At 39.7% G+C, this 26486-nt stretch overlaps 1 protein-coding gene across 1 annotated transcript; it reads right to left on the reverse strand.

The window, feature by feature from the left end:
* Positions 1 to 1340: 1340 nt before the first annotated feature.
* On the reverse strand, positions 1341 to 26408 carry SPCS2 (signal peptidase complex subunit 2). Its single transcript, XM_036861593.1, has 5 exons — positions 26259 to 26408; positions 13770 to 13853; positions 13006 to 13166; positions 8297 to 8431; positions 1341 to 2233 (listed from the first exon to the last, which is right to left on the reverse strand). The coding sequence occupies exons 1-5, from the start codon at positions 26370 to 26372 to the stop codon at positions 2047 to 2049; spliced, it is 681 nt and encodes a 226-aa protein (XP_036717488.1). The 5' UTR covers positions 26373 to 26408; the 3' UTR covers positions 1341 to 2046.
* Between the last annotated feature and the right edge of the window lie 78 nt (positions 26409 to 26486).

A 26486-nucleotide genomic window follows, 5' to 3' on the forward strand; every position in this document is an offset into this window, starting at 1 on the left:
CTAATCCTCATTAGCAGGCAATAATATATTTAAAACATTATTCTGAGAAGGGGGTCATAGACAACACCAGACTGTCATAAAAGATCCATGGCATAAAAAGAGGTTAATTATCCTCATCAATTATTCTTGAATAATTGTGGATATCAGAGGAGTCACCTGAGCACATGTGCTTTCAGGCTGGATTAAGAATATTCTATTTAATAACATTAGAGGCTGTCCGTGGGGACAGGATATTTTACAAAAAATATTGTGGTATTAGCAGTTTCCCCAGATAACTTCATCAGGGAGACAAGGTTTGGGTCAGGGAAGGGGTGTCTAGCCAGGAGTGGTAATATGACAGAGAGTTGGTGAGAGAAAGCTCTAAATTGAGTGGGAACTTGGACCCAGAGAAAAATACAACTTGTGTGTATTCAAAGGACCTTTTGCATTTTCTTCCATTCCATTTGCTTGTTCTGAAGCAAAAAGATTGTTTCTAAAAATACATACAGCACCAATTGTCAAATACACATTAGCAGCTCAAATTTGCAAATAATGAAAAACACAGCTGTCTTTCCCCACTCTCCTCAGCAGTCTTAAATACTTGGAAGACCTAAGTTCTTCCTCAGCAGGTGTGAGGAGTTGAGTCAAGAGGAAAATGTGATGGATGTCAGGGGGAGAGGAAACTAGAAGCTCAGAGAATTACAAGGCCTACCCAAGGTATATGGAAACAGAGTATAGAATCCAAGGCTTCAACTCCCTGTCTAGTGATGTTCTGCAGTCCCCTACTGCGTGGTGCTAAATAGGGCAACATTCCCAAGTAAAAGAGGAAAATGTGATAACTGGGATTTCTTATAAGCTGATTACAGTTTTAGGTACCAGGCTCAGCTGGAATTGTATTTATGTAAGACTAGAGGGACAATATTCCTATAGGTCACAGGATCTGGGCAACTGCCCAGTTCTTCTCTGACCATAATGGGAAAATACTAGAAACGGTGCTGCTCACAACTCTGGAGCCAGACACAACAGGTTCAAATCCCAGCTCTAACGTTAGCCATGTGACAAATTATTCAATTTTTCTGCCTCTGTTTCCTCATCTATAAAATGGGGATAATATCAGTACCTACTTTCTTGGGACAGTTGTGAGCACTAGTGAGTTAATACATGTAAAGTACCTGGAACACTACCTGGCACAAAATAAGTACTGAGTGTCATTACTGTTATCACTGGAAAGCTAGCAGTTCCTCACCTACAGGTTCTCAGGGGCCTCTGACCAGTGAAACAGCCTAGAAACAAAAGGAACCTATAGCAGTAAGACTGTTAACATGCGCTGCTCTGTTCCTTCCATTAAGACTATGACTCCATTTTTTCACATCTTCTTTCCTTTTATTGAAAAAAATTTTAGAAAATGGCAGTTGATAAAGGGCACAAACAAATCAACAGGGATATACTAGTGGAAAACATAGACAAAATAAAACTAAAAATGCCATTGGCTTCTTTAATTGGTTAAGAGCACAAAATGTAACAGGCAGAAAGTCTCTTTTAAACAAATTAAAAAGCTGTGGGTTTTTTTCCCCCAATTCTCCCCAAGTCAGATATATACACACCCACAAAAATGGTGTGTGAAGGAAAACTGTCATACACAAGAAGTTGTATCCTGAATTAAGGGAAACAGCTGTTGAAATGGGAATTAACACAATAAAGTCAGCAACAGGTTAACAATTTAAAAAACTGAGTCTTCAAATGCTGCATGGCACAAAGCTATACTATATAAAGTACTGCTAGGTATGAAGGAGGAAGTCTGTACGGTTTTTAGCAAAAATGCTTTTCCAGAAAAGCAAATCAAAACAATGCAATCAGCAGACCAAAGAGGCTACAGCTAGATATCAGAGCTACAACTTCTCATATCTGAGCTAGAAAATTCTATTTATACAGAATGGACTAAAATTTCAAGACAAAACGGACATTTTTTACATTTCTTACTTTATCCATATTAAGTTCTCTGTTTCTTTCTCCCTCACCCCTCAATTCAGCATGATCCAGCCAAAAGATGGCTGCTTTTAGAAGTGGCTATTTTATTTTTCTTTCTGTGGCAAGACTGTCATGAAGCCTGGATATCTCAGGCTCATATGCATCCATGACCAGGGTCCCGCTGTGGTCAAAAAACTTCGCAATGGACTTGGTGAACTCGGCTTCCCGTTGCTGCTTTGTTCTTCCACTGATGAAGGTCAGCTTCAGAGTGTATTTGTCATCGAACCTAAGCAAAGATAACAAATCAAAAACCAAACACAGACATTCAGCCAGTAACAACAGAGCACCAAGTGTTTTTGAAAAATAGGGCTGAGCTGGCTACCAGTGATATAGGGAACATACAGCATTATCCTTTCCAGAAAAAAAAAAAAAAAAAATTCCAGGGCACCTTCAGGATAGAAGTTCTGGTTCAAAGGCGTTGCCATGTCTTCCCTGATTTAATTACTGTGTGCCTCCTTTACCTTGTCATAGATTGTTAAACCACACGGACCATCTTCTCTTCACTGCTGGCCTTTGCTTCGTTGTTATGCTAGAAGGGTATTCCTAGTAGACACTTTTCTCCAGTCTCACCTGATTAGTGAGACTAATTTGTCTATAGCAAACGTTCCCATTTGTTAAGTTCATACTTGGGCATGAACTTTTCTGGGAAAACCTTCCCAAACTGGGTTAGATGTCTTGCCTTTGTCATCCATGCACCATCAATTAATAGTCAACCCGAATACTGAGTGCCTATCATCTGCTAGGTCTAATGACAGGCTCCTTTGCTGTCAGTGAAATTACCTATTGAAATGATAATTACGTATTTTTGTTCTTCACTAGTCTCAGGGATTCTTTTTTTTTTATTTTTTATTTTTCACGTATCACTTGTGAAATTTATTTTTTAAATTTTTTGGCTGCACCATGCAGCATGCGAGATCTTCCCTGACCAGGGATCAAACCTGTACCCCCTACATCAGAAACACGGAGTCTTAACCACTGGACCAACAGGGAAGTCCCTGTCTCAGAGATTCTTGAGGGCAAGGATTTTGTCTTATTTTCTATTCTTAGCTTGGAGTTTGTTGGGCAATCAAATTTTTATTAATAAATGAAGAACCCTTGTTTTCACAAATGTTCCCCAATTCCAGGCTGCTCAGTCCTTGTTCCCTGTAATCAATCTAGCTCCAGGTTCTACCCTGATCCCAGGCCAGGGATATCTTTTACTACATGAACTCCAGAGATCCCTTAGCTACCTACACCTTAAGGTATCTTGAAGGCTTTTACTATCTCTACTCATTCAAGAGGGTTTATAACATCAACCCCTGGCAGGCTGACATTTCTCCCCGCAACTCCACCTGTTTCTGTCTCCATTTAATTAGGGCATATTCGGTGGACTGTCAGGCTGGTATTATCTTCAGAGGAAGCAGAGGCTTGAGCTTCTGCTTTTTTCTGCATGTTTAAAACAGGAAAAGCACCATCTACTTTTCAGGATCACTGTTATGGTTATAAGTGCCTATCATTAACCAGTGCTCAAAAAAATCATAGCTCAATAAATTGTTGTCTAGCCAGTTACTTCCAACCTGGATAGCCAGGAGTAAAGGTCCCTGAATATTTTCGACACCTCAAAAAATTTTCTCAAGCTCTGATCAACTGCTGCTAACTGATATCACAGTAATTTTTGGACTTTCGAGCCCAGTTCCATGGCTCTGATGGCAGGACACGATCTAATGCATTTTTTAAAAGTTACTCATTAATTCAACAAATATTTATTCAGGACCAACCATATATGTCAGGCAGTTTTGGATGCTAAGGATATACATCAGTGAACACAACAGACAAATCTGTCTTTGAGACTTTTATTTTGCTGTGTGAGGGAACCAACAATAAAATAAAAATTATGATATTCTTTTAAATATGGAAAGTCTTCACTAAGCAGATGTTTGAGCAGAGCCTAAAGAGGTAAGAGAACAAGCTATCTGGAAAAAGAATATTCCAGGCAGAGGACACAGTAAATGCAAAGGCCCTGAAGCAAGCACGTGCCCAGAATGTCTGAAGAACAGAAAGGAGGCCAATGCAAACAGAATGGAGAGGGAGAGGATAAAAGCCACAGGAGATGCGGAGTGTGTGTCCATGGGTGTGGGGCTGCAGAGAACAGATAAGCATGGACTTCTAAGCTATGCTTAGGATTTCGGTCTTTCTCTACGTGAGAGGATTTTGCGCTGAGGATTGAGTTGATCTGCCTGACGTTTTAAAAGGATCATTCTGCCCACTGTACTGGAAAGAGACTGTGGGCAGGGAGAGCAGCTGCAGAGGTCCATTAGGACATTATTACAGTAACCTAATTGAGAGATGATGGCCGCAGTGGAGACAGTAAGTGGTTAGAATGAATATAATTAGAAGGTAGAGCTGACAGAATTTGCTGACAACCTATTCAAAGGATTGAGATAGAGGAGTCAAAATGATTCCAGAGTTCTGGTCTGAGTAACTGTAAGGATGGAGCTGCCATCTATTTAGATGGGGAAAAGCAGGTTTAGGTAGGGGATAGCAGAGTTAGGTTTTGGATATGTTAATTTTGAGATGCTTTTTAGGATCCAATGTCAAACAGAAAGCTGGGACACAGCTGGAGTTTGGAGAAGGTCTAGGATGAAAATACAGATTTAGAGATCTTCATCATTATAGATGGTATTTAAAGACCTGAAAGTCTGGGTAAGATTACACATAGTAAGTGAATATAGACAGAGAAGAGCTGCTAGGAATGAGCACTAGTGGCATTTCAAATTCAGAGACAGGGGATAATGAAGAATCACAGAGGACTCTAAGGAACAGAGACACTAAGATAAGAAGAAAATCAGAAGATTACGGTATCCTACAAGCCTAGTTTAAAAAAAAAAAGTTTAACAAGGAGAGGGTGATCCACTGTTCAAATGCTGCTGACAGGTCAAATACAATGAGGAAAGAGAAGTGAAGATAAGCAAATCCAAGAGATGATGGGAGAAGAAAAAAGGGGAGCAGAGAAATGAGAAGACCATGTGAGGAGAATATGTGAAAAGAAAAACAACTTTTTCAGGTGGGAGAAATTACAACATATTTGTATGCCAGAAAGAATAACCAAGCAGAGAGGGAAACATCAAGTAAATGAGAAGGGATAGAATCTAGTGGACAAATGGAGAGGAGAATTCAGATAGGAACTGAGAAGGAAGGTAGAGTATGATGAGCACTGTGAGTGGGTAACGATGGGAGAATTCTGACTGCTGCTATCTTCCCGGAAACAAAAGAAGCTGAGAGTGAAATGGGGGAGGAGGGCAAGAGGTTTGAGGATAGAGAAGGTATGAAAGATCCTCTAGGACAGTGAGAGAGTAACCGCACTACAGAAATGCCACGGAATCTAAGCTAGGTAAGGAGGAAGTGAGACAATGAAGAGAAGAGGACCAGGGAAAAGGTGGCAGGCTCAATGGATTATGGATGCCATTGGGGCTGAAGAACTGTTTGGACAAGAGAACAAGAAGGAGATAAACTAGAAAAATATAAAGCAATGGTCAAAGAGTGGGATACTTAAAAATGAAATTATTGAAGGTAATTAGTTATCAGTAATAGCAAGATCTAGGGTATGTCCAGGGAAATAAGTATTTAAGACATGGCAGAAAACAAGATAATCAGAGGAGAGGAAGTAAAACTAAGAGGCCAGAGTACTGGAATAATCATCTACTTGGATACTGAAATCATCAATCAAGCCTTCTGAAAGGAGCTATGTTAAAGAGAGTGCCAATGAGCCAGGAGCCATCTCTAAGGAAAGAGGAGTGAGCCTGTATTTCACTACAACAAGAAGGAACAGAGGTGGCATATTTCCTTTCCACAGGCACCAACAATATGGCAGTTGGTAAAAGTGAGCAGTGAATGTGAAAAAAATCAGAACCCTCATATACTGCTAGTGGAATTGTAAAATGGTGCAGTTGTTTTGGAAAACAGTCTGGCAGTTCCTCAAGCAATTAAAAAAGAGTTACCATATGATCCAGCAATTCCTCTCCTAGGTATATTATATGAGAATTTGTCCACACAAAAACTTGTACATGCATGTTCATAGCAGCATTATTCTTAAAGGCCAAAAGGTGGAAATGACTCAAAGGTCCCTCAATTAATAAACGGATAAACAAAATGTGGTATATCCATGCAATGGAATATTATTTGGCATAAAAAGGCATGAAATATTGATAAGATGGCTGAACCTTGAAAACATTATGCAAAGTGAAAGAAGCCAGTTACAAAAGATCACATATTACACGTGATTCCATTCATATGAAATAAACGGAACAGGGAAATGTATAGAGTAGACTAGTGGTTACTTCAGGTTGGGAGAATGAGGGGATAGGGAGATGATTGTTAAAGGGTACAGAGTTTCTTTTGGAGAGGATAAAAATGTTCTAAAGTTGACTGTGGGGGACTTCCCTAATGGCGCAGTGGTTAAGAATCCGCCTGCCAATGCAGGGGACACGGGTTCAAGCCCTGGTCCGGGAAGATCCCACATGCTGCAGAGCGACTAAGCCTGTGCGCCACAACTACTGAGCCTGCGCTCTAGAGCCCACAAGCCACAACTACTGAGTCCGCGAGCCACAACTACTAAAGCCCGCACGCCTAGAGCCCGTGTTCTGCAACAAGAGAAGCCACCTCAATGAGAAGCCTGCGCACTGCAATGTAGGATAGCCCCCGCTCTCTGCAACTAGAAAAAGCCTGCGCACAGCAACGAAGACCCAACGCAGCCATAAATAAATAAATAAATAAATAAATAAAAGTTGACTGTGGTGATGGTTGTAAACATCTTTAAAAACACTAGAAACCACTGAACTACTTTAAATAGTTTAACTATGGTATGGGAACTATATTTCAATAAAGCTGTTTAAAAAATACTTAAGTCAGAATGTAAATAATGAAATCAAGATGTTGCTAGGGTCTAGAATTCTGCAACTCTGCTTTAGGGGCCTGGCACAGGGTGCAGATTTATGACAGCTGAGACCAAAATGGCAGCTATGAGTCCTGCCAGGAGATAAGAACTCAGGTGCAACATCAGAATGAAGGTCTGCTTCTCCTTACAGATATCTCCACAAGTTGGTAATGAGAGGCTGTTTGGCGTTGATGCTATACTTACCTTCATATATGTGAGTAACTGCACTTAAAATTTGAGAGCCTACTATGTGCTAGGAACTATACCATGTGTTTTTAGGATAGTGACTGAGAGCATGAGTTCAGATGTGGGCTAAATTCACTTTTGGGCTCTATAACCCTGGAATAATTCATTAAACCCTTTGGGCCTGGGTTCTTATCTTTAAAATGGGTTGTTCTAAGGTTTAAATGAGACAGTGCAGTTGCCACAATACCTAGTATATAGTAAATGCTCAACAGATGCCATCTCTCATAATGCTTGGTATACAGTTGACCCTTGAACACTATGGGGCGGGGGGAGGGTGTTAGAGGGTATTAGGGGTGTTGATGCTCTGCGCAGTTGAATATCCATGTGTAACTCATAGTCACTCCTCCATATAGGTGGTTCCTCTGTGTCCACAGTTCCGAATCTGCAGATTCAACCAACTGCAGATTGTGCAGTACTTCAGTATTTACTATTGGGAAAAAAAAGCCCATGTATAAGTGGACCCACGCAGTTCAAACCCCTGTTGTTCAAGAGTCAACTATATATACCAGGTGGCATCCTCACAAAAACTGTATGAGTCATTTTTTACTCTATTAAAGCTCAAATAGTTTACCTGTATACCAAAAGTCACACAGCTAGAAAGAGACAAGCTGGAATTTGAACCCAGTTCTAGATACCTAGAAAGACCTGAGGTGTCAGCTGCACAAAGTTACACCCATTGCTGACTGAATTGTGCTTCTCTGAGTTGCCCAGTGCATTGTTTCAGAGATTCCTGATTGCACAGACTGCAGTCAGGATCACAGAAGACATAGAAGCTAATAGGGTTCTTCAAAGACAACTGACTTCATACCTTTGGCCTTTACAGTTACATATATAGTTTATAGTTCTGCTCTCTAATTGGCTCAGTTTATTGGCCACAAGGAAAAAGAGAATCATTCTTTATTCTTCCACCAACGTACTTTCTCCCACAGTTTATCCTCAGAGCACTTCTGTGATAATGGAATCTCAGAAGTGCAATACTAAGGAAAACCTTCTAGTTCACAATCCTTTCTTCATTTTATATGACTAGCACTATGATCTGCAAAGAGTAGGTATACAATAGTCTGTTGATAATGACTAACACGCAGAGAAAACCCAACATCAGGATTTAAGAATCTGTGAGGATAGTCATACCTTTTGAGACTGGATGACAGCTGCCAAATATCATCAGGATCCATCCCTGTGGGATCTTTCCTGTGGGCCACGAGAAAGATGCTCTTCTCCTTATATGAGGTATAAATGGTCAGGATCCCCATCATCACAAAATAGGTTCAGATAAAGTTAAGGGGAAAATACACAAACATACACACAAAAGAGAAATAACACAAACTGACAAGCAAGGGCTACAAAAACTTTCATAATGATAGTCCTAAAGAAGACAGTTTTGTCTTGCTATAAAAACACTGAAAATTTAACTATTTCATTTTCATCCTTATGTTTATGCAAGAGAAGCAAGGCTCTCTCTGGTTAGTTCTGCAAAGAACATCTCAAAAAAGAAGAAAGGAAAAAGGTACAGGGCATAAATCAGCTCTCATCTTTTCTGTTCAAGGACAACATATATAAAGAGATCCTCCAACCTAGTTTGTCAAGACTTGTGCTTATTTCTCCATACAATACAAAACCAATAATCACAGTGGATTTGACCACACTCAACCAATTCCAAGGGTCATTAAAAGAGGAAAACTGACTTCAAATTAGTTTACTATAAGAGTCTCATGCTCTACCAAATGAGCTAGCTGGGTGACTACTACAATTTAGTTTACTATAAGGACAATTACTTCCTCCATACATGTAGGCTTATTATTATACTCAGTTTTTGACAGTATTAACTATCATACTTGAGTACCTGTGTGCCAGAAACTGGCATAAGAGCTTTGTGTACATGTGTCATTTAAATTTTATGAAAGGGACAGGCAGGAAAGTACAGTACAAAGTGTATGAGCTTTGGAGTAAAGCAGTCCTAGATTTGAACTCTGGCTTTTAACCAATGTAACCTTGACAAATTACTCCTTATCCCAAGGCTTAATATTGTCACCTCTAAAATGGAGATAAAACTGACTTTTTAGAATTGTCATGAGATTTAGTGATGGTATATATATTTTTAGTGTACACCACACAGAAGACATTTATAATGGTACTATTATTATGTATAAAAATGACGTGATTATAAAAATGGCAAGATCTTGTTTTGTTTTAAACAAATATAATCAAACAAATGAAATTCCATTAAGGCCATTCTCTTGGGAGGCCATATAACTATAATAAGGTTGCTGTCATTGTTCAAACATCTTTGGAACTCTTTTGAGAACTGTCTCTAGAACCTATGGCATATTCTTTTGAACTGCCTTAATAGTGAAAAAGTTCATACTGGGATGATTTATCTGATACTGTAAGCAGTCAAGGTGCAAATTCTGTGACTATGATTTGAGATCAATTTGGATAATACCACTTTTGATCAGAACCTGCTTCATTCAATGGCTTTCTAACTGCCTCTGAAGAAAAATCCCCGAAGTGGAATTTTTAGAAATATTTCAGGTAGTGGTAAGATTGTTATGAAAAGTAAACTGCCTACGAAAATGATCTGTTTTCAACAACTAGTACATAGCAGTACATAGCAGACATGCAATAGCACGAGGTGGCTATTTAGAATGAGGTAGTCCTATTTAGAATGAGGTAGTCCTATATATACTAATATGGAAAGACATTCAATATATTTTTTAAGTTAAAAAGAAAAGTTCAGTATGTATAGATTGACTTGGGGAGGAAGGAGTGGGGACCACAAGAAAACTATCAACATATTTAACTTTATACTCTAAATATAGTATAAAATCTCTCATTTGATCTTTATAATAATTCTAAGTGTGTACTACTCATATTTATAAGTAAGCAGCATTCAAACAGTCTCCAAAAAGTAATTATCACGAAAACAACTTGAAATTTCAAACCCAGGTTCTCTAGCTGTTACACAAGCCACGCCTATACCTCATGCTCAGTAACTCCCAGTCTAGCCCCTCAGCTTCAAGGAAACCTGACACAGATCTGAACCTCCAAAATCTGATCCTTTCCTAAAACAGGTATACCTTGGAGACATTGCGGGTTTGGTTCCAGACCACCACAATAAAGGAGTGTCACAATAAACTGAATCACACAAATTTTTTGGTTTCCCAGGGCATATGAAAGTTATGTTTACATATACTGTAGTCTATTAAGTGTGTAGTAGCATTATGTCTAAAAAAAACAATGTACACACCTTAATTAAAAAAGACTTTATTGCTAAAAAATGCTAACCATCATCTGAGCCTTCAGCGAGTAGTAATCTTCTTGCTGGTGGAGGGTCTTGCCTCAACGTTCAGATGGCTGCTGACTGAGCAGGGTGGTGGTTGCTGAAGGCTGGGGTGGCCGTGGCAGTTTCTTAAAATAAGACAATGAAGTTTGCTGCATTCATTGACTCTGCCTCTCATGAACGACTTCTCTGTAGCATGCAGTGCTATTTCATAGCATTTCACCCACAGAACTTCTTTCAAAATTAGAATCAATCTTCTCTCAAACCCTGCTGCTTTATCAACTAAGTTAATGTAATATTCTAAATCCTTTGTTGTCATTTCAAAAATCTTCACATCTTCACCAGAAGTAGATTCCAGCTCAAGAAACTACTTTCTTTACTCATCCACAAGAAGCAACTCCTCATCTGTCAAAGTTTGATCATGAGATTGCAACAATTCAGTCACACCTTCAGGCTCCACTTCCAATTCCAGTTCTCTTGCTGTTTCCACATCTGCAGTGTCTTCCTCCACTGAAGTACTGAACCCCTCAAAGTCATCCATGAGGGATGGAATCAACTTCTTCCAAACTCCCGTTAATGTTTGATATTTTGTCTGCTTCCCATGAGTCACAAATGTTCTTAATGGCATCTAGAATTGTGAATCCTTTCCAGAAGGTTTCAATTTACTTTGCCCAGATCCATCAGAGGAATCACTATTTATGGCAGCTACAGCATTACAAAGTGTATTTCTTAAATAATAAAACCTGAAAGTTGAAATTACTCCTTGATCCATGGGCTGCAAAATGGATGTCATGTAGCATGCATGAAAACAACATTAATCTTGGTGTACATGTCCATCAGAGCTCTTGGATGACCAAGTGCATTGTCAATGAGTAGTAATACCTTGAAAGGAATCTTTTTTTCTGAGTAGTAGATCTCAGCAGTGGACTTAAAATATTCAGTAAACTATGTTGTAAGCAGATGTGCTGTCATCCAGGTGTGCTGTTGCCCAGACTTTGTTGTTCCATTTATAGAGCACAGGCAGAGAAGATACAACATAATTCTTAAGGGCCTTAGGATTTTCAGAATAGTAAATGAGCAAGGACTTCAATTTAAAGTCACCAGCTGCATTAGCCTCTAACAAGTGAGTCAGCCTGTCCTTTGAAGCTTCTCTCTAGCTATGAAAGTCCTAGATGGCACCTTCTTTCAATATAAATCTGTTTCACCTACATTGAAAATCTGTTGTTTAGTATATATAGGCACCTTCATTAATTACCTTAGTCAGATCTTCTGGGTAACTTGCCGCAGCTTCTACATCAGCACTTGCTGCTTCACCTTGCACTTTTATGTTATGGGGATGGCTTCTTCCCTTAAACCTCATGAGCCACCCCATGTTAGCTTCAAACTTTTCTTCTGCAGCTTCCTCACCTCTCTCAGCCTTCTTGGTATTGAAGAGAGATGGCACCTTATTCTGGATTAGACTTTGGCTTAAGGGAATCTTGTAGCTGGCTTGATCTTCTATTCAGACCACTAAAACTTTCTCCATAGCAGGATTAAGGCTGTTTCATTTTCTTATCATTCATGTGTTCACTGGAGTAGCACTTTCAATTTCCTTCAAGAACTTCTGCTTTGCATTCACAACTTGGGTAACCAGCACAAGAGTCCTAGCTTTTGGCCTATATTGGTTTTCAACACACCTTCCTCACTAAGCTTAATCATTTCTAAGCTTTTGATTTAAAGTGAGAGACATGTAACTCTTCCTTTCACTTAAACTCTTAGAAGCCACCGAAGGGTTATTAATTGGCCTAATTTCAATATTGCTGTGTCTCAGGGAATAGGGAAGGCCCAGAGGAGGGAGAGATGGAGAGATGGAGAGATGGCTGGTCTGGAGCAGTCAGAACACACACAACATGTATCAATTAAAATGTTAGTTGTCTTACATGGGTGTGGTTTGTGGTGCCTCAAAAAACAATTACAATAGTAAAATCAATGATCACTGATCACAGATCACCATAACAAATATAAGGATCATGAAAAAGTTTGAAACATTGTGAGAATTACCAAAATGTGACAGAGATACAAAGTGAGCAAATGCTGTTGGAAAAATGGCGCCGACAGACCTGCTCAACACACAGGGTTGCCAAAAACCTTCAATTTGTAAAAAAAAAAAATAATGCACTATCTATGAAGCACAATAAAGCAAAGTGCAATCAAGTGAGGTATACCTATACCCTGGAATGAGTGGCTTGAAGCAACCTGGTCTAATGGGTTAAGTTCTAGGCTAGAAATGAGAAAAGCTGGGTCTCACTATTCCTTTGTGTTTTCCTATTAGGTGCTCACACTTGGATTATAACCTCTACATTAATAACTAAACAGAATCAAAGATAAAATAACTGCATTGAATCTAAAATATCAATGATAATTATGACATAAATTTACAGATGCTCACATTTCATAATGTTAAATCCTAACATGAGCAGGCCCCAAGATGAAAGTTTGTTTTTTGTACGGAGCAGAGAAGAGTACCAGTAGGGATTTTAAAAAACTGTCAGTCGAAAACAAACCCGAGCTTAAAGGATATGATATAACGCACAAAGCCAAAACAGGTTTGGACTCTGGAAAGGGGTGCATATAATCCCAAATCAAAGCCACTATGGCGAAGAAACAGGAGATGGTACAGATGGTGAGGCGACCGTCAATTAGACCAAAATTCTCCACATACTTGTACTTTTCCAGAAGTACCTAGTGAGAAGAAGAAGGAAGCAAGCTAATAGGAATACCTCCCTCTTTGTATCTGCTTTTATTCTTAATTTCCATGATGAAAGTTATGTTAATCATATAAATGACCAAGTTGTTATCTCCAATCAGAATTTTGCCACTCCAAGCAAAAAAAAGATTCAACCTGTTTACAAAGATCCCAGAGAAAAAGTTCATCAACTTCTCATACATTTTTTTTTTTAAATCCTCATCTTCTTCCCTAGAATGAAGCTAAACTTTTCTTTTCCCTTTTAAAATACAGAGATGACCCATCATGGCTGAATGTCCTATATTCCCTCAACCCTCTTGCCTCTAGGCTAATTAACCTCAAAAATGATAGATTACCAGCTTTCTGGAATTCAAAAATTAGAGACTCTGAAGAGAAATTTGAGGTAACTAACAATTATATTTTAACACCTGTTCCCCTATATACAGTGTAAGGATTTTAGAAAATGCTTTCTGGTTCAATTCCTAACACTGAAAACTAAAGTCATTCTAAGTCATAGAAGGAAAAAACCCTGCAAGAGATGTGCCATCAGCTGTATACATACTAACAGGCTCCCCGCTCCCCACCCCCAAAGAAAGTACCTTTTTGGCAGAATCATCCAAAGAATTTTTCACAGCTGATCCATCCCATTTGTCAATTTTTACAGGCTTATCATCAATCTTCCACTGTAAAACAAACAGATAAGTTGTGCGTTAAGAGATATGGCATCTTACTAAAAGTAAAATGAACTACTTCCTTAAGAGCATTCTCAAGTATATATAACATTTATTCTCTCTTCTGATGTTGGACAGCTAAAAGACAAGACACTTGAAAATGAAGTTGAAGGAGACTAGGTCACTAGAATCAGGTGGTACTCGTATGATGTTGCCAGTCTCCATGCTAGAAAGTCAAATGTACAAGGCCAAAACCAGAACACTTACATAGGCTGCAGAGACTACAGTGTGAACTCAAATATCCCATCCCCATTTTACTAAAATGTGGGAATAGAAAGGAATTGCACTTGTTCATCCTTTCATTCTGTGACCACAAAACCCAGACAATATACATCCATGAACTTTCGGATGCTAACAAAATGACGAAGGTCTCCTTTAATACATTTTTGTCTGCTAACAACTTTTATATTTTATTAGCATGTCTTAACTGTAGAAAAACAGCAAATCCAGTGTAGTCTGTTGGAAAGAACATTTTGAACTGAGTCCTATCACCAGTTAGGTACATGACTTTGTTCTGACTGAGAACAAGTTCAGAGATGCTGCATACGAGAAATAAAGATGGAACAAACATCTGTAAAACGTGAGAAGATTTTAAAGGAGTGTAGAAATATAATTCATCAAACTTAATTTTGTGATTCTATATACTATTACACAAAAAAGAAAAACTATTCTGTGAAGTTTGTTGGGGGAAAAAACATGAACTAAAACAGTCATACTTCAAGTGATTAAAACTCAAGCAAGGCCTTTCCCCTTTGTGTCTCATAAAAACAAGAATTTTCTTTGAGAAAATTACTAGTGGAAGCATGTTGTAATAATGATTCTCATAGCCTGCCAGCCTACAAATCAAACATGACACTTAATTTTAAAAATACAAATTGAACCAAGAAGAAATTCACAGGCTATCTAGCTAAATAGCTCACTTACACTTAGTTTAGTAAATCCCATTTTGACAATAGCAAGCAAAAGAAAGAACTTGTACAGCCAGAATCCATAACAGAATTTGAATTATTTGTGAATCAAAGTCATTAAAATTTTTTGGCTCGTTCCAAAAAAAAAAAAATTATGTTCTCATAGAAACCCAGCCACACATCACTACCTGCAGTGCATCACAGAAAAGAAACTTGCCTCTACAATTCAGATGATAACTTCTTGGCAATTTGGGGGGATAAAACACAGAAGAAGCCATTACAACATATGCTAAAATAGTCTCAGCTCTAACTCCACTGGTACCTAGAAGGATCTTCAGTAAGTGGAACAGGAACATTTCCAGTGAATTACATAAACAAGAAAGTTTATAATTGATTTCTGAAGAGATAGGAGCATCATCCATTCTGTGTATATGAAAAACCTTAGCCTATATCAAAGCAAATACCACCTCTGCTGTAGTACAGAGACACATCTGGAAAAAAGGCAGGAGGATGGACATTTTCTATCATTCTCAAAAACTGCCCATCAACTGAAATGTACGATACTGGTCATGTACCCTCTATTGCTATTCAGGGTATTTTAAAAACTATCTCCTCTTCCTCACTCTTCTCTTCCTCAACCCTAAGTGCAAATTACCTTCCTTTTGTAAGGATGTGGTAACTCTGCACACAATTCTTCTTCCCCTCATTCCCTCCTGTGTATTATAGATATGTGTATATTGAGCACAATCAACAATCACAAGTATTGACTTATTTAGTTATTATTTGCACCAACATCATATATACACACACACACACACACACACACACACACGGTTTAAAGAGTTCTGTAAGTTATAAAAAAAAAACAGCAGTCCTGCTTCCCCTCCCCTTAAGACTCTTTCTATTGTCATTTTCCACTCCCCAGAGACAGGCACTAATTTCAACTCCTTTGGCTGATTTTTTGGGTATCCACATCTCTGGGGGGAAAAAAAAAAGTTTATATTATTATTTTCAGTTCTCAGCATTAAGTCTATTGACTTTTCACCATGAAAGATGAGATTTAACTACTTCATCCCCTGCCACTTTCACATTTATTTTTCCTGCTCCTCCCTCACCATCTTTTTAATATAGTTATAGTAGATCAATATTGATTTGGTCTTATACCTTAGTTTTTGCTAGATCATTATTTGGAGTTTACAATATGACCATAAATGCTATTGACAGATGAGTCATGTATATTAGGATTATTTTTTCTTTCCTGCATAGCTTTTTGCTTTTCTTGGAGCTACTATTGTTTTTGTTGCTGTTTTTAATCATACAACGTATTTCTCACCAATATATTCTCAAATTCTCCCTCAATTGTTTAACTCTCCTTTCAATATTTGCAATCATATTCAGCATTCTGTGAATTTCATCTTCCTGGAGAAATCTCTCTTGGAGCCTTCGGGACTGCTTCAATCTGGGTGGATTTCTTTCCAGTCCTGCTGTATTAACTGTCATCCTGGAATCTCCCTTTACTATGACCGGGGGGTTCCCTTAACCTCCTCTTGGGCTAATTCTCCTTTTCTTAGATACCATGTCTTACTCTTTTCTTGGTTTACTTATTCCAGCCTCTGTCCATCATCTCCACCCTCCTCCCGCCACCCAAATTCATAAGTTGAAATCCTAAACCACAATGTGATGGTATTAGGAGGTGGTGCCTCTGGGAAGTAATTAGGTCATGAGGGTAGAGCCTTTGTGAAAGGGATTAGTGCCCTGATAAAAAGACATGAGAGAACTTGCTTTTACTCTGTTTTAACCATGTGAGGATACAAGAAAGTTGTCTGTAACCAGTTAAGAGGGCTGTCACTAGACCCAACCATTCTGGCACCCTGATCTCAGAACTCCCACCCTCCAAAACTGTGAGAAATAAATTTTGGTTGTTTAAGCTATCTAGTCTATGGTATTTTTGTTAGAGCAGCCCAAACTGACTAGCATCCTCCTTTTACAGATAACACTAAGGGTTTAAGAAATTTGCCCAAGGTGAAAGCTAGGAAGTGGTAAAGCTGGGACTCAATCAAGTTTTCATAATTTCAAAACCTGTGCTCTTTCATTATTCTACACTGCTTCCCACAAAATATAAGGAAAGGAATTATTAGCCATAAAAAAAAAAGGACACAGACCCCTGAAATGACAGCCATACAAAGTATCTTGATTCTTATCTAATAAGTTATAGTTAATAACAAAAAAAATCTTAAAAAGATTTTAATCTTGAATATGCCAACAAAACCTGCAGGATACAAAATATTTGGAATTTTCCATTTTCCTCCATTTAAAACCAACTGCTATTTGACTGAAAATATAGTTCAAAAAAAGGCCTATCTTAAAGAAATTACTTCCCTGCCACTATCAACATAAAACACTTTATCAAACCAGCACACTGATGCCAGACCTGGATGATGAACCATACACAAAAATTATGCATTTGATGGCTTTGATAGAACATTACAAAGACTTACTTCAGTTATTCTCCACTGCAAATTTGAATAATAAAAAGATTTTAGTAGCAGTGAAAACAGAAGTAAAGTTATGCAGTGATAAAGATCTCAGTGGATTGGTTCATAAAGTTCCTTAGCTTGACAACTGGGCAGTAAGACTCAAAGGATTCCTCAATTCACACTGAAGAGATGAAGGATTCCAGAAGTGAGCTGTGCCAATGGAAGGACCCTGCTCTGATTTTAAAAGAACTGAACATGGCTCTAAGAAAAATTAATAAACCTTTTTTCTCTCTTCTTTGGTCTCTCTCAGTTTACAAAGTGGATGTAGGCTGCAAAGGGGGAAGGTAGTAGGAGATGAGGCACATGACAGAGGGAGCATATTCTAGATGGCCTTATTTACTAGGCTAGGGGACTTGGGACCTTATTCTGAAACAAGCAGTGGAGAATATTTTAAGTAGGTGAACAACACAATCAAACTTATGTTTTTTAAAAAAGTCATTTTTAGTGGCAACCTAGCAGATGGTCTGGAGGGGAGTAAGACTGGAGATAAACACATCAGATGGGGTCTGATTTAGATGCAGGGCCTGAATTAGAGCAGCAGCAAGGGGATGAAAGGGGATTATTTATGAGGTAGAACTGGCAAGACTTAACATCAGACTAGTTATAAGAAACATGAAAGAGAGAAGATAGAGATGACCATTCTACTAGAATTCTGGCTTAGATAACTCTCTGAGCTGCCATATTGTTTTCCAAGAGAAGGAACAGAGGAGGAAAAAGGAGAAATACCCATTTGTATATGATGAGTTTGAGATGTTTAAGCTCTACAGTTACATTGATTTCAGAATTTTCTAAACCAAAATAAGATTATGAAAACTGATGGCAGACTCAGAAGCTGAGATACTTTTTGAGTTGGAAATATGCACCCCTACCTCCCATATGCACTTATTTGGGAAAAGATCAGAAAGCAGTAAGTTTAAAATAAGGAAAAAATGTTCAATTTGGGGAGCAAACGATGTCTGTCTTGAGAATGCTTACTATCATCTAATTTAGATTCCAATTCAGAAATACCAGGATAGCTCAAAGAGAGATATTATAGCTCCTGGCAACATACTTCATCTTCAATTTCCATCTATTTTTTATAAAAATGGGCAAGAAATACTGCAAAGAAAATTACTTGCTTAATAGTGGCTTATTATTGGCTACAGTTATCACTGGAGTTAAGTTGGAAGTTAGAAATGACCACACGATAATTATGAGCATGAGTATTAGTGGCAACACCAGAGTAACTGGAGGTAAGTAGACTGGCTCTGGCTACTTAAGTCTAATACACCTAACAGATATCAAAGTGGAGATGACAAGTAAGCATTTAGACATATAAATCTGGGCTCAGAGGAGACGTCCAGGTTGTAAATATAAATGTGGAAGTCATCAACTTAAAGATGGAATTTAAGCCATGACACTGTTTATCTCCTTGGGATGAGTGTACATGGAGAGGGCCAGGGGCTTGCTGATATTTACAAGTCAGAAGAAAAAATAACAACAGTAAAGACAGATAAGTGGAGAAGGAGGAAAACCAGGGCACATGGTGTTCTAGAAGCCACATAAAGATAATATTTCAAGAAAGAAGTGATCGATGAGTCAAATACTCAAGGCCAGGTAATAAGAAAAACCACTACTGAGATTTGACAAGACGGAGGTCAGTACAGAGAAATGGTGCAGGCAACAGCTAAAGAAGGGACTTGGGCTGATAGAGGTTGTTAAAACCTTTGATACCACTGTGTATATAGTGGTAAATAGTTTAAAAAAATAATAGTTTGAAGCTTTAAAGGGTACTCAATAAACCCTGTAAAAATAAAAAGAATGTTTTTAAAATTGAGATCTAATTCACATATAAAACGCACCATTTAAAAACGTACAATTCTGGCCTTCCCTGGTGGCACAGTGGTTAAGAATCTGCCTGCCAATGCAGGGGACAAGGGTTCAAGCCCTGGTCTGGGAAGATCCCACATGCCACGGAGCAACTAAGCCCGTGCACCACAACTACTGAGCCCATGCGCCTAGAGCCCGTGTTTTGCAACAAGAGAAGCCACCACAATGAGAAGCCCGCGCACTGCAACAAAGAGTAGCTCCCGCTCACCGCAACTAGAGAAAGCCCGCGCAGCAACGAAGACCCAACGCAGCCAAAAATAAATAAATTTATTTTAAAAATAAATAAATTTATTTTAAAAATAAATAAAAATGTACAATTCAGTGGTTTTTATTATAGTCACAAGGTTGTGCAATCATCACCATCTAACTCCAGAACATTTTCATCACCCCCAAAAGAGACCCTATTCCCATAAGCAGTCACTCCAATTACCACCACCCCACCCCCAGCCTTGGCAACCACTAATCTACTTTCTGTTTGCATGGATCTGCCTATTCTGGACATTTCATATCTATGGAATCATATAATATGTGGCCTTTTGTGACTGGCTTTTCTCACTTAGTATAACATCTTCAAGGTTCATCCATGTTGTAACATGTGTCAATATTTCATTCCTTTTTATGGCCAAATAATGTTCTACTGCATGGATATACCACACTTTTATGGGTTGCTTCCACCCTTTGGCTATTGTGAATAATGCTGCTACGATCATGTGTACAAGTTTTTGTGTAGACACACATTTTCAATTCTCTTGAGTTTATAACTAGGAGTGGGATATACTGAGTCATATGGTAACTCTTCTTAACTTTCATCATTTTACATTTCCATCAGAAATGTAGGAGGATTCCAATATCACCACATCTTCACCAATAATGGTTATTTTTCTTATTTTATTATAGCCATACTACTGGTATCTCATTGTGTTTTTTTTTTTAATTTTGAACAATTTACCAGCCATTATTGTAATCTTTTTTTTTTTTAATGATAGTATTTTTTTAAAATTAATTAATTAATTTATTTATTTTTGGCTGTGTTGGGTCTTCGTTTCTGTGCAAGGGCTTTCTCTAGTTGTGGCAAGCGGGGGCCACTCTTCATCGCGGTGCACGGGCCTCTCACTATCGTGGCCTCTCTTGCTGCGGAGCACAGGCTCCAGACGCGCAGGCTCAGTAGTTGTGGCTCACGGGCCCAGTTGCTCTGCGACATGTGGGATCTTCCCAGACCAGGGCTCGAACCCGTGTCCCCTGCATTGGCAGGCGGACTCTCAACCACTGCACCACCAGGGAAGCCCCTCATTGTGGTTTTGATTTGCATTCTCTAATAGCTAATGGTGTTGAGCATCTTTTCATGTGCTTGCTGGCCATCTGTATATCTTCTATGGAGAAATGTCTATTCACATCCTTTATCGGGTTTTTTTGCTTTTTTTAAAATCAATGTTGGGGAAGCAATGACAGGTTCTTTTTTAAAAAAAAATTATTTATTTATTTATTTATTTTTGGCTGCACTGGGTCTTCATCGCTGCACGTGGGCTTTCTCTAGTTGCAATGAGTGGGTGCTACTCTTTGTTGCAGTGTGCAGGCTTCTAATGGCAGTGGCTTCTCTTGTTGTGGAGCACAGGCTCTAGTAGTGCAGCCTTCAGTAGTTGTGGTGCATGGGCTCAGTAGTCGTGGCTCGTGGGCTCTAGAGCGCAGGCTTGGTAGTTGTGGCACATGGGCCTAGTTGCTCCGCGTCATGTGGGATTTTCCCGGACCAGGGATAGAACCCATGTTCCCTGCGTTGGCAGGTGGACTCTTAAACACTGCGCCACCAGGGAAGTTCGACATCCTTTATTCTTTTAAAAACTGGTTTGTCTTTTTATTATCGAGTTATAAGATTCTTTATATAGTTTAGATACTAGACCCTTACCAGATATGATTTGCAAACATTTTCTCTCATGCTGTGGACTGTCTTTCCACTTTTTTTTTTTTTTTTTTTTAATTTTGGCTGTATTGGGTCTTCATTTCCGTGCGAGGGCTTTCTCTAGTTGTGGCAAGCGGGGGCCACTCTTCATCACGGTGCGCGGGCCTCTCAGTATCGCGGCCTCTCTTGTTGCGGAGCACAGGCTCCAGACGCGCAGGCTCAGTAATTGTGGCTCATGGGCCTAGTTGCTCCGCGGCATGTGGGATCCTCCCAGACCAGGGCTCGAACCCGTGTCCCCTGCATTGGCAGGCAGACTCTCAACCACTGCGCCACCAGGGAAGCCCTCCACTTTCTTGATAATGTCCTTTGACACGAAAAGGTTTTTAATTTTGATGAAGTCAAAAATAATGAGTTTTGAGATGCTTTTAAAGTTTAGTTTGCAAAATAGTATTAAAAGCCTGCATCTTGTTTCTTTAAACACAAACACACATATCACAGTACTGCCATAAGACTGTTCGCCCTCTTTGTCAGAGCTGGGTTAGGGTACAGGCATACTACCCTGTTCGAGTCTGGCAAGCTAAGATCCCATCGAAGAGAGCAAAAGAGTACATATGACCTGTCTAAGGACACACGTTGGTGGGTGACAAAGCCAAGGCTTCAGCCTAGGTCTTCCAACCTCAAAAACAGATGCTCTTTCCACTACTACATTAGCTAGCACATAGTCTGCTCCAGTATGAGAGGCAATGTACTAAGTAAGGTAAGAGTACTGGATTAAGAGCTGGGAAGCCAGGTTCTGGAATTGTAACTAACTCGCTGTGTGCTCTTGGACAAGTTGCTTCATCTTCCCCTCTCCAACTGTGTCCATGTCTATAAAATGAGGAGGCTGAACACATGAACTTCAAGGTCTCCTCATTATAAACATTTTAGAGAAATCACTATTGATTAAGCAGAATAGTTAAAAACCAAACAAGAAAAAAACCCCTTAGTTCTCAACCTGGATGTAACTGTTAAAATGTAGAGGAAATAAATAAATAAACAGCTATGTGTGAAAACATGCAGCTGTCCAGGCCCCACCCCCAGAGAATCTGATTCAGGTCTGGGATGAGGTCCAGAAATCTGTATTTTTAACTAAAACCCCAAGAGCGTCTGATGTAGAGTCTTCATATGTTATAAAAAATATTATCTAAGGAAGCTGAAATCCAGAGTAACAAGCTAGTTAGTGGCAGCTATACATGTTTTGCTGAGTGCTTACTATGTGCCAGAAACCACTTTTTAAGGTAAATACTATTATTATTGCCACTTTACAGATGAGGAAACTGAGATACAAAGAGATTTATTAACTTGCCCAAGAACATATATCTGTTAAGTGGCAGAGCAAGGATTCAAAGCCAGCCAGCCAGCCTGGCTCCAGAACCTATGTTCTCAGCTACTAAGGTATAAAAGCTGTACTTTAAGATCAGGTTGACAGTTCAGCCAGGAGACAGAAATCCACGTATGAAGTTAAAAGGGCCTGGATATAACTTCTAGAAAGTATGGTTTAATACCACATGTCAATTTTAATAGCCAAAACAATTTTAATAGCCAAAAGAAATCCAGCCAAGAGACAGAAATCCAACTATGAGGTTAAAAGAATTTGGATATAGTTCTGGAAAGCATGCTTTAATGCCACATGTCAATTTTAATAGCCAAAACAAATAAAGCAAACAATTTTTATAGCCTGCTACGTAGAACAAAATGCTTTGATGTATTTTGGGAAAAATAACTTACTGCAATGATCTAAGTTATTCTGTGATGGAAGCTGGAAGGTTATATTTGCATACCTATCTTTAAGATCAGGAAACTAAAATTGCTTTGTTCTCAAAGTCAGTTTCATAGAAGCAGAAACTCACATCTGCTTAGGGAAAACTACAAGCACATTTGCATCTCTGTTACATTTCTTCATGGCAAGTAAAACCAAAGCTGCAAGAAATAAAATAAAAACCCTCCAAAAAATCAAGACAAATCAAATTAAAGAAACTGTAAGGTAACAGCCTCTCATTCCCACAGAGCAAAAGCGTCTGTATTCATTCAGCTCCTGCTCCACTGAGAGTAACATTTTTTCCCCATTTTCTCTTCCACAGTACCCTCAGTTTTCAGACAAATAGAGGCATCATCCTCTAAGGCAGTTTCTGAAGACTGGGGTGGCAGATCTGAAGTTTTTTCTCTGCTAAATTCAATGCTGCAAGTATTTATTCTGTGTCGATCACTATAGAGAACGTCTCATGGGAAACCGGACAAATTGGTAGAACAATATAAAACAGTATGTCATATTAAGTGACAGCTTAATTCCCATGTGCAATAAATGCCAGAGACTTCGGAGGAAAAACAACTCAGTGTAAGGCTGAAATGAAGCTCTCCAAGAAAAAGCACCTAAACAGCTCCTGACTTATTTTCTCTCTCCTCGGCCCCTCACTTCTTAGTTAATTCTGCCAAGTGCTCCTTTCTGAGGCGTTTTAACTCAAGTTAGGGTTCCCCTCACCTTATCATTCTATTTTTATAGCCCTGTACAAAGAACATTTACCAATATTATGACTTAATATTGACAACAAGCCTGCAATATGTATGGGCATCCACAATGTACACATAAGGAAATTTAAGTTCAGTGATATCATAACTTATCCAAAACCATGTAGTTTTTAATATGCTGCACTAGAACTCAAACTTGTCTTTCTTTTTATATTAAACCCCATATACTAGTATGGTATGAGGCCTTATTAGAAGACTTCTAATTTCTACCACTCCAAACTATTTGAATAACTTTTCTAAAACCACTTTATATATTAGGTTCAAAAACCTTCAACAGGCTTCCTTCTTACTTCTACTTCAAGCAATCCATGCCCTTCTTCATCTGATTCTACCTATTTGTCATTACAGGTCTCTTAGAGCAGCGGTGCCCAACCTTTTTGGCACCAGCGACCAGTTTCGTGGAAGACGATTCTTCCACAGACTGTGGTGGGTGCACGGGGAAGGTTCAGGCAGTAATGCGACCGATGGGGAGCGACAGATGAAGCCTTGCTCGCTGGCACCCCATTCCTGCTGTGCGGCCCAGTTCCTAACAGGAACTGGGGGTTGGGGACCCCTGTCTTAGAGATCAGTCAGTCAACTCAGTACCTGAGAAACATCAGGCACCGTGTACCTTTGTTCAAGGACATTCTTAACTCGTATGCCGTCTGTCTCTGTCTCTCTCTCAAAATAAGGTCCCAGTTCCACTCTCAAACATGAGGTCTTTCCCTAGGGCTCTCATCCCCGTCTCAATTAGATCTCAGGGATCATTCTCTCACTTTAACTTCTGTAAAAAGTACACAAGTGAATACCAAATAGTTTTATGTTTAATATTTTGGGTACCTCATGTCCTATACTCAGCTATACTGAGTACTTTCTGACAGTAGGATTCTCGATTTTTTTCCTCTGCCATCACACCTCTGTATTAGATACTACAGGTTACAGAGATCATTAACGTATATCATCTCATTTGATTCTCCCCAAAACCCTAATATTTCAGGTGAAGAAAGGGAAGCTTGGTGAGGTTAACTGACTTGCCAGTCTTCATACAGTTTAAAACTAGCAGATCTACGTCCAAGCCCAAATCTTATGACCCCCAAACACAGGTTCTTCCAAAACACACTGATGCCGTACACTTTTCAGTAATCACTGCCTTAGCAGACTGTCCATGCTTAATGTTTGCTGGTGATGATCCAAGTGGAGCAAAGAGCAAGAGCACTCAATGGGACAGAATGAACATAGGCCGTGAGGTGTTCACCCAGCAGGAAGGCAGGATCTGTGTATGAAAATGACCGTCAATTCTCAACACTTTCACATACCTTGGAGCGATTTACCATCCCAACTCCCAGAACATGTTCCTATCTCTTAAAAAGGGTTAAGAGTGTGAGAACCATGTAATTCAAAACCAATGACACCCGAAAAGAGAAGCAAAAAGATCTGGATCCAAACCCCTCGATATGATCATGTATTCATTTCTTAAGCACCTACCATGTGTTAAGTACAAAGAAGTCTGAAAGCTGTTTCCAATTAAAGTAAACAATCCTGACTATTTACTATGTTAAAGACCCCATGCTTAACATTTCTCATCAAACTGGCTTAGGGCCCTACAATGAGAGAACTGGAAGGAACCTTAGGGTAAAGGCTAAGTCCCTCATTTTACAGATGAGGAAACAAAACACAGGGAGAACAAGCACATTTCAAGGTCACACAGCTAATCAGAGGCAGAACCAGTACTAGGACCCAGACCTACACGCAATTGTTTCTCTCAAGATGCTATGCAAAGGGTAAGAAGGGCCAACCCAGGAAAAGAATCTTCCTTTTTTTCTTTTCTTTTAAGCCCTTGTTGTTAGGACCACATTAACACAAACAAACAAAAAACAAAACAAAAAAACACAACTGGATGGGTGGAGAGGGAGAAGAGGTAAACCTGAGCAGGCAGCAAGCTCATGAATACGAGTCACCTAGGGCACTTGGTGGCAGGCGTGAGGGGGGAGTGAAGGATGGGGGAGGGTGAAGAAGGAGAGAGGAAAAAAAGATAAATCTTAAAGGCTTCCTGTCAGCGCGTAGGGGAAGTCAATACTCGAAGCTCTGTATTCGGGGTACCGAGATAAAACGCCTAGAAACTTCAGTAAGCAAAAGGCCAAGAGCACTCTAGAATCTGTAGCAGCACACAAGTGTGGCGGTCGTGATGGGGAGATTGGAGACTAATGACTTCGAACATTGGCTTTCATTCAGTCAGGATTCACATTTCCCTATCGGTAAAATGGGCACATTCAACAGTGGCCCCCAGCACCACCAAGGAAAAGCGATGGCCGCACTGAAATGTGAGAATAATCGAATATTCCTAAGAAGCTGTAGTGGCCGGCATTAAGGACCAAACACTTCCGAAAAGAAAAGAAGTCCTAAAAAGGAGAGAGCCCGGGTTTGAGGTGTGTTAGGAGCGGACTACAAGCGCCCGTAGGGCTCTCACGGTGGGCCAGACGAGAACTCCCCCTGGGAAGCCGCAGAAGGGGGGCGAGGATGGGAACGGGGGCGAGGATGGGAAAGGGGGCTCGCCGCCTCCCGGGCGTCCCCAGGCCTCGCCTGCCCCCAAGAACCGATTTCTCACCTTGTCCAGCAAGCCGCTGCGGCTACTGCCTGTCCCACAGCTGGAACCACCGCCAGCCCCACTACTGCCTCCGCCACCACCGGTTCTCCCTCCCTGAGCAGCCGCCGCCGCCATCTTGCTTGCTTCTGCGTCTCTCTCCCCTCCTACTTGTCCGAAGCCGATTGGCTGGAGCTGACGGCGTGACGTGCCGCGCAGAGTCAATCGGGATCCGTAGTTGGGGCTGGCTGA

This window comes from Balaenoptera musculus, chromosome 8 (assembly GCF_009873245.2).
Source record: "Balaenoptera musculus isolate JJ_BM4_2016_0621 chromosome 8, mBalMus1.pri.v3, whole genome shotgun sequence".
NCBI lineage: Eukaryota > Metazoa > Chordata > Mammalia > Artiodactyla > Balaenopteridae > Balaenoptera > Balaenoptera musculus.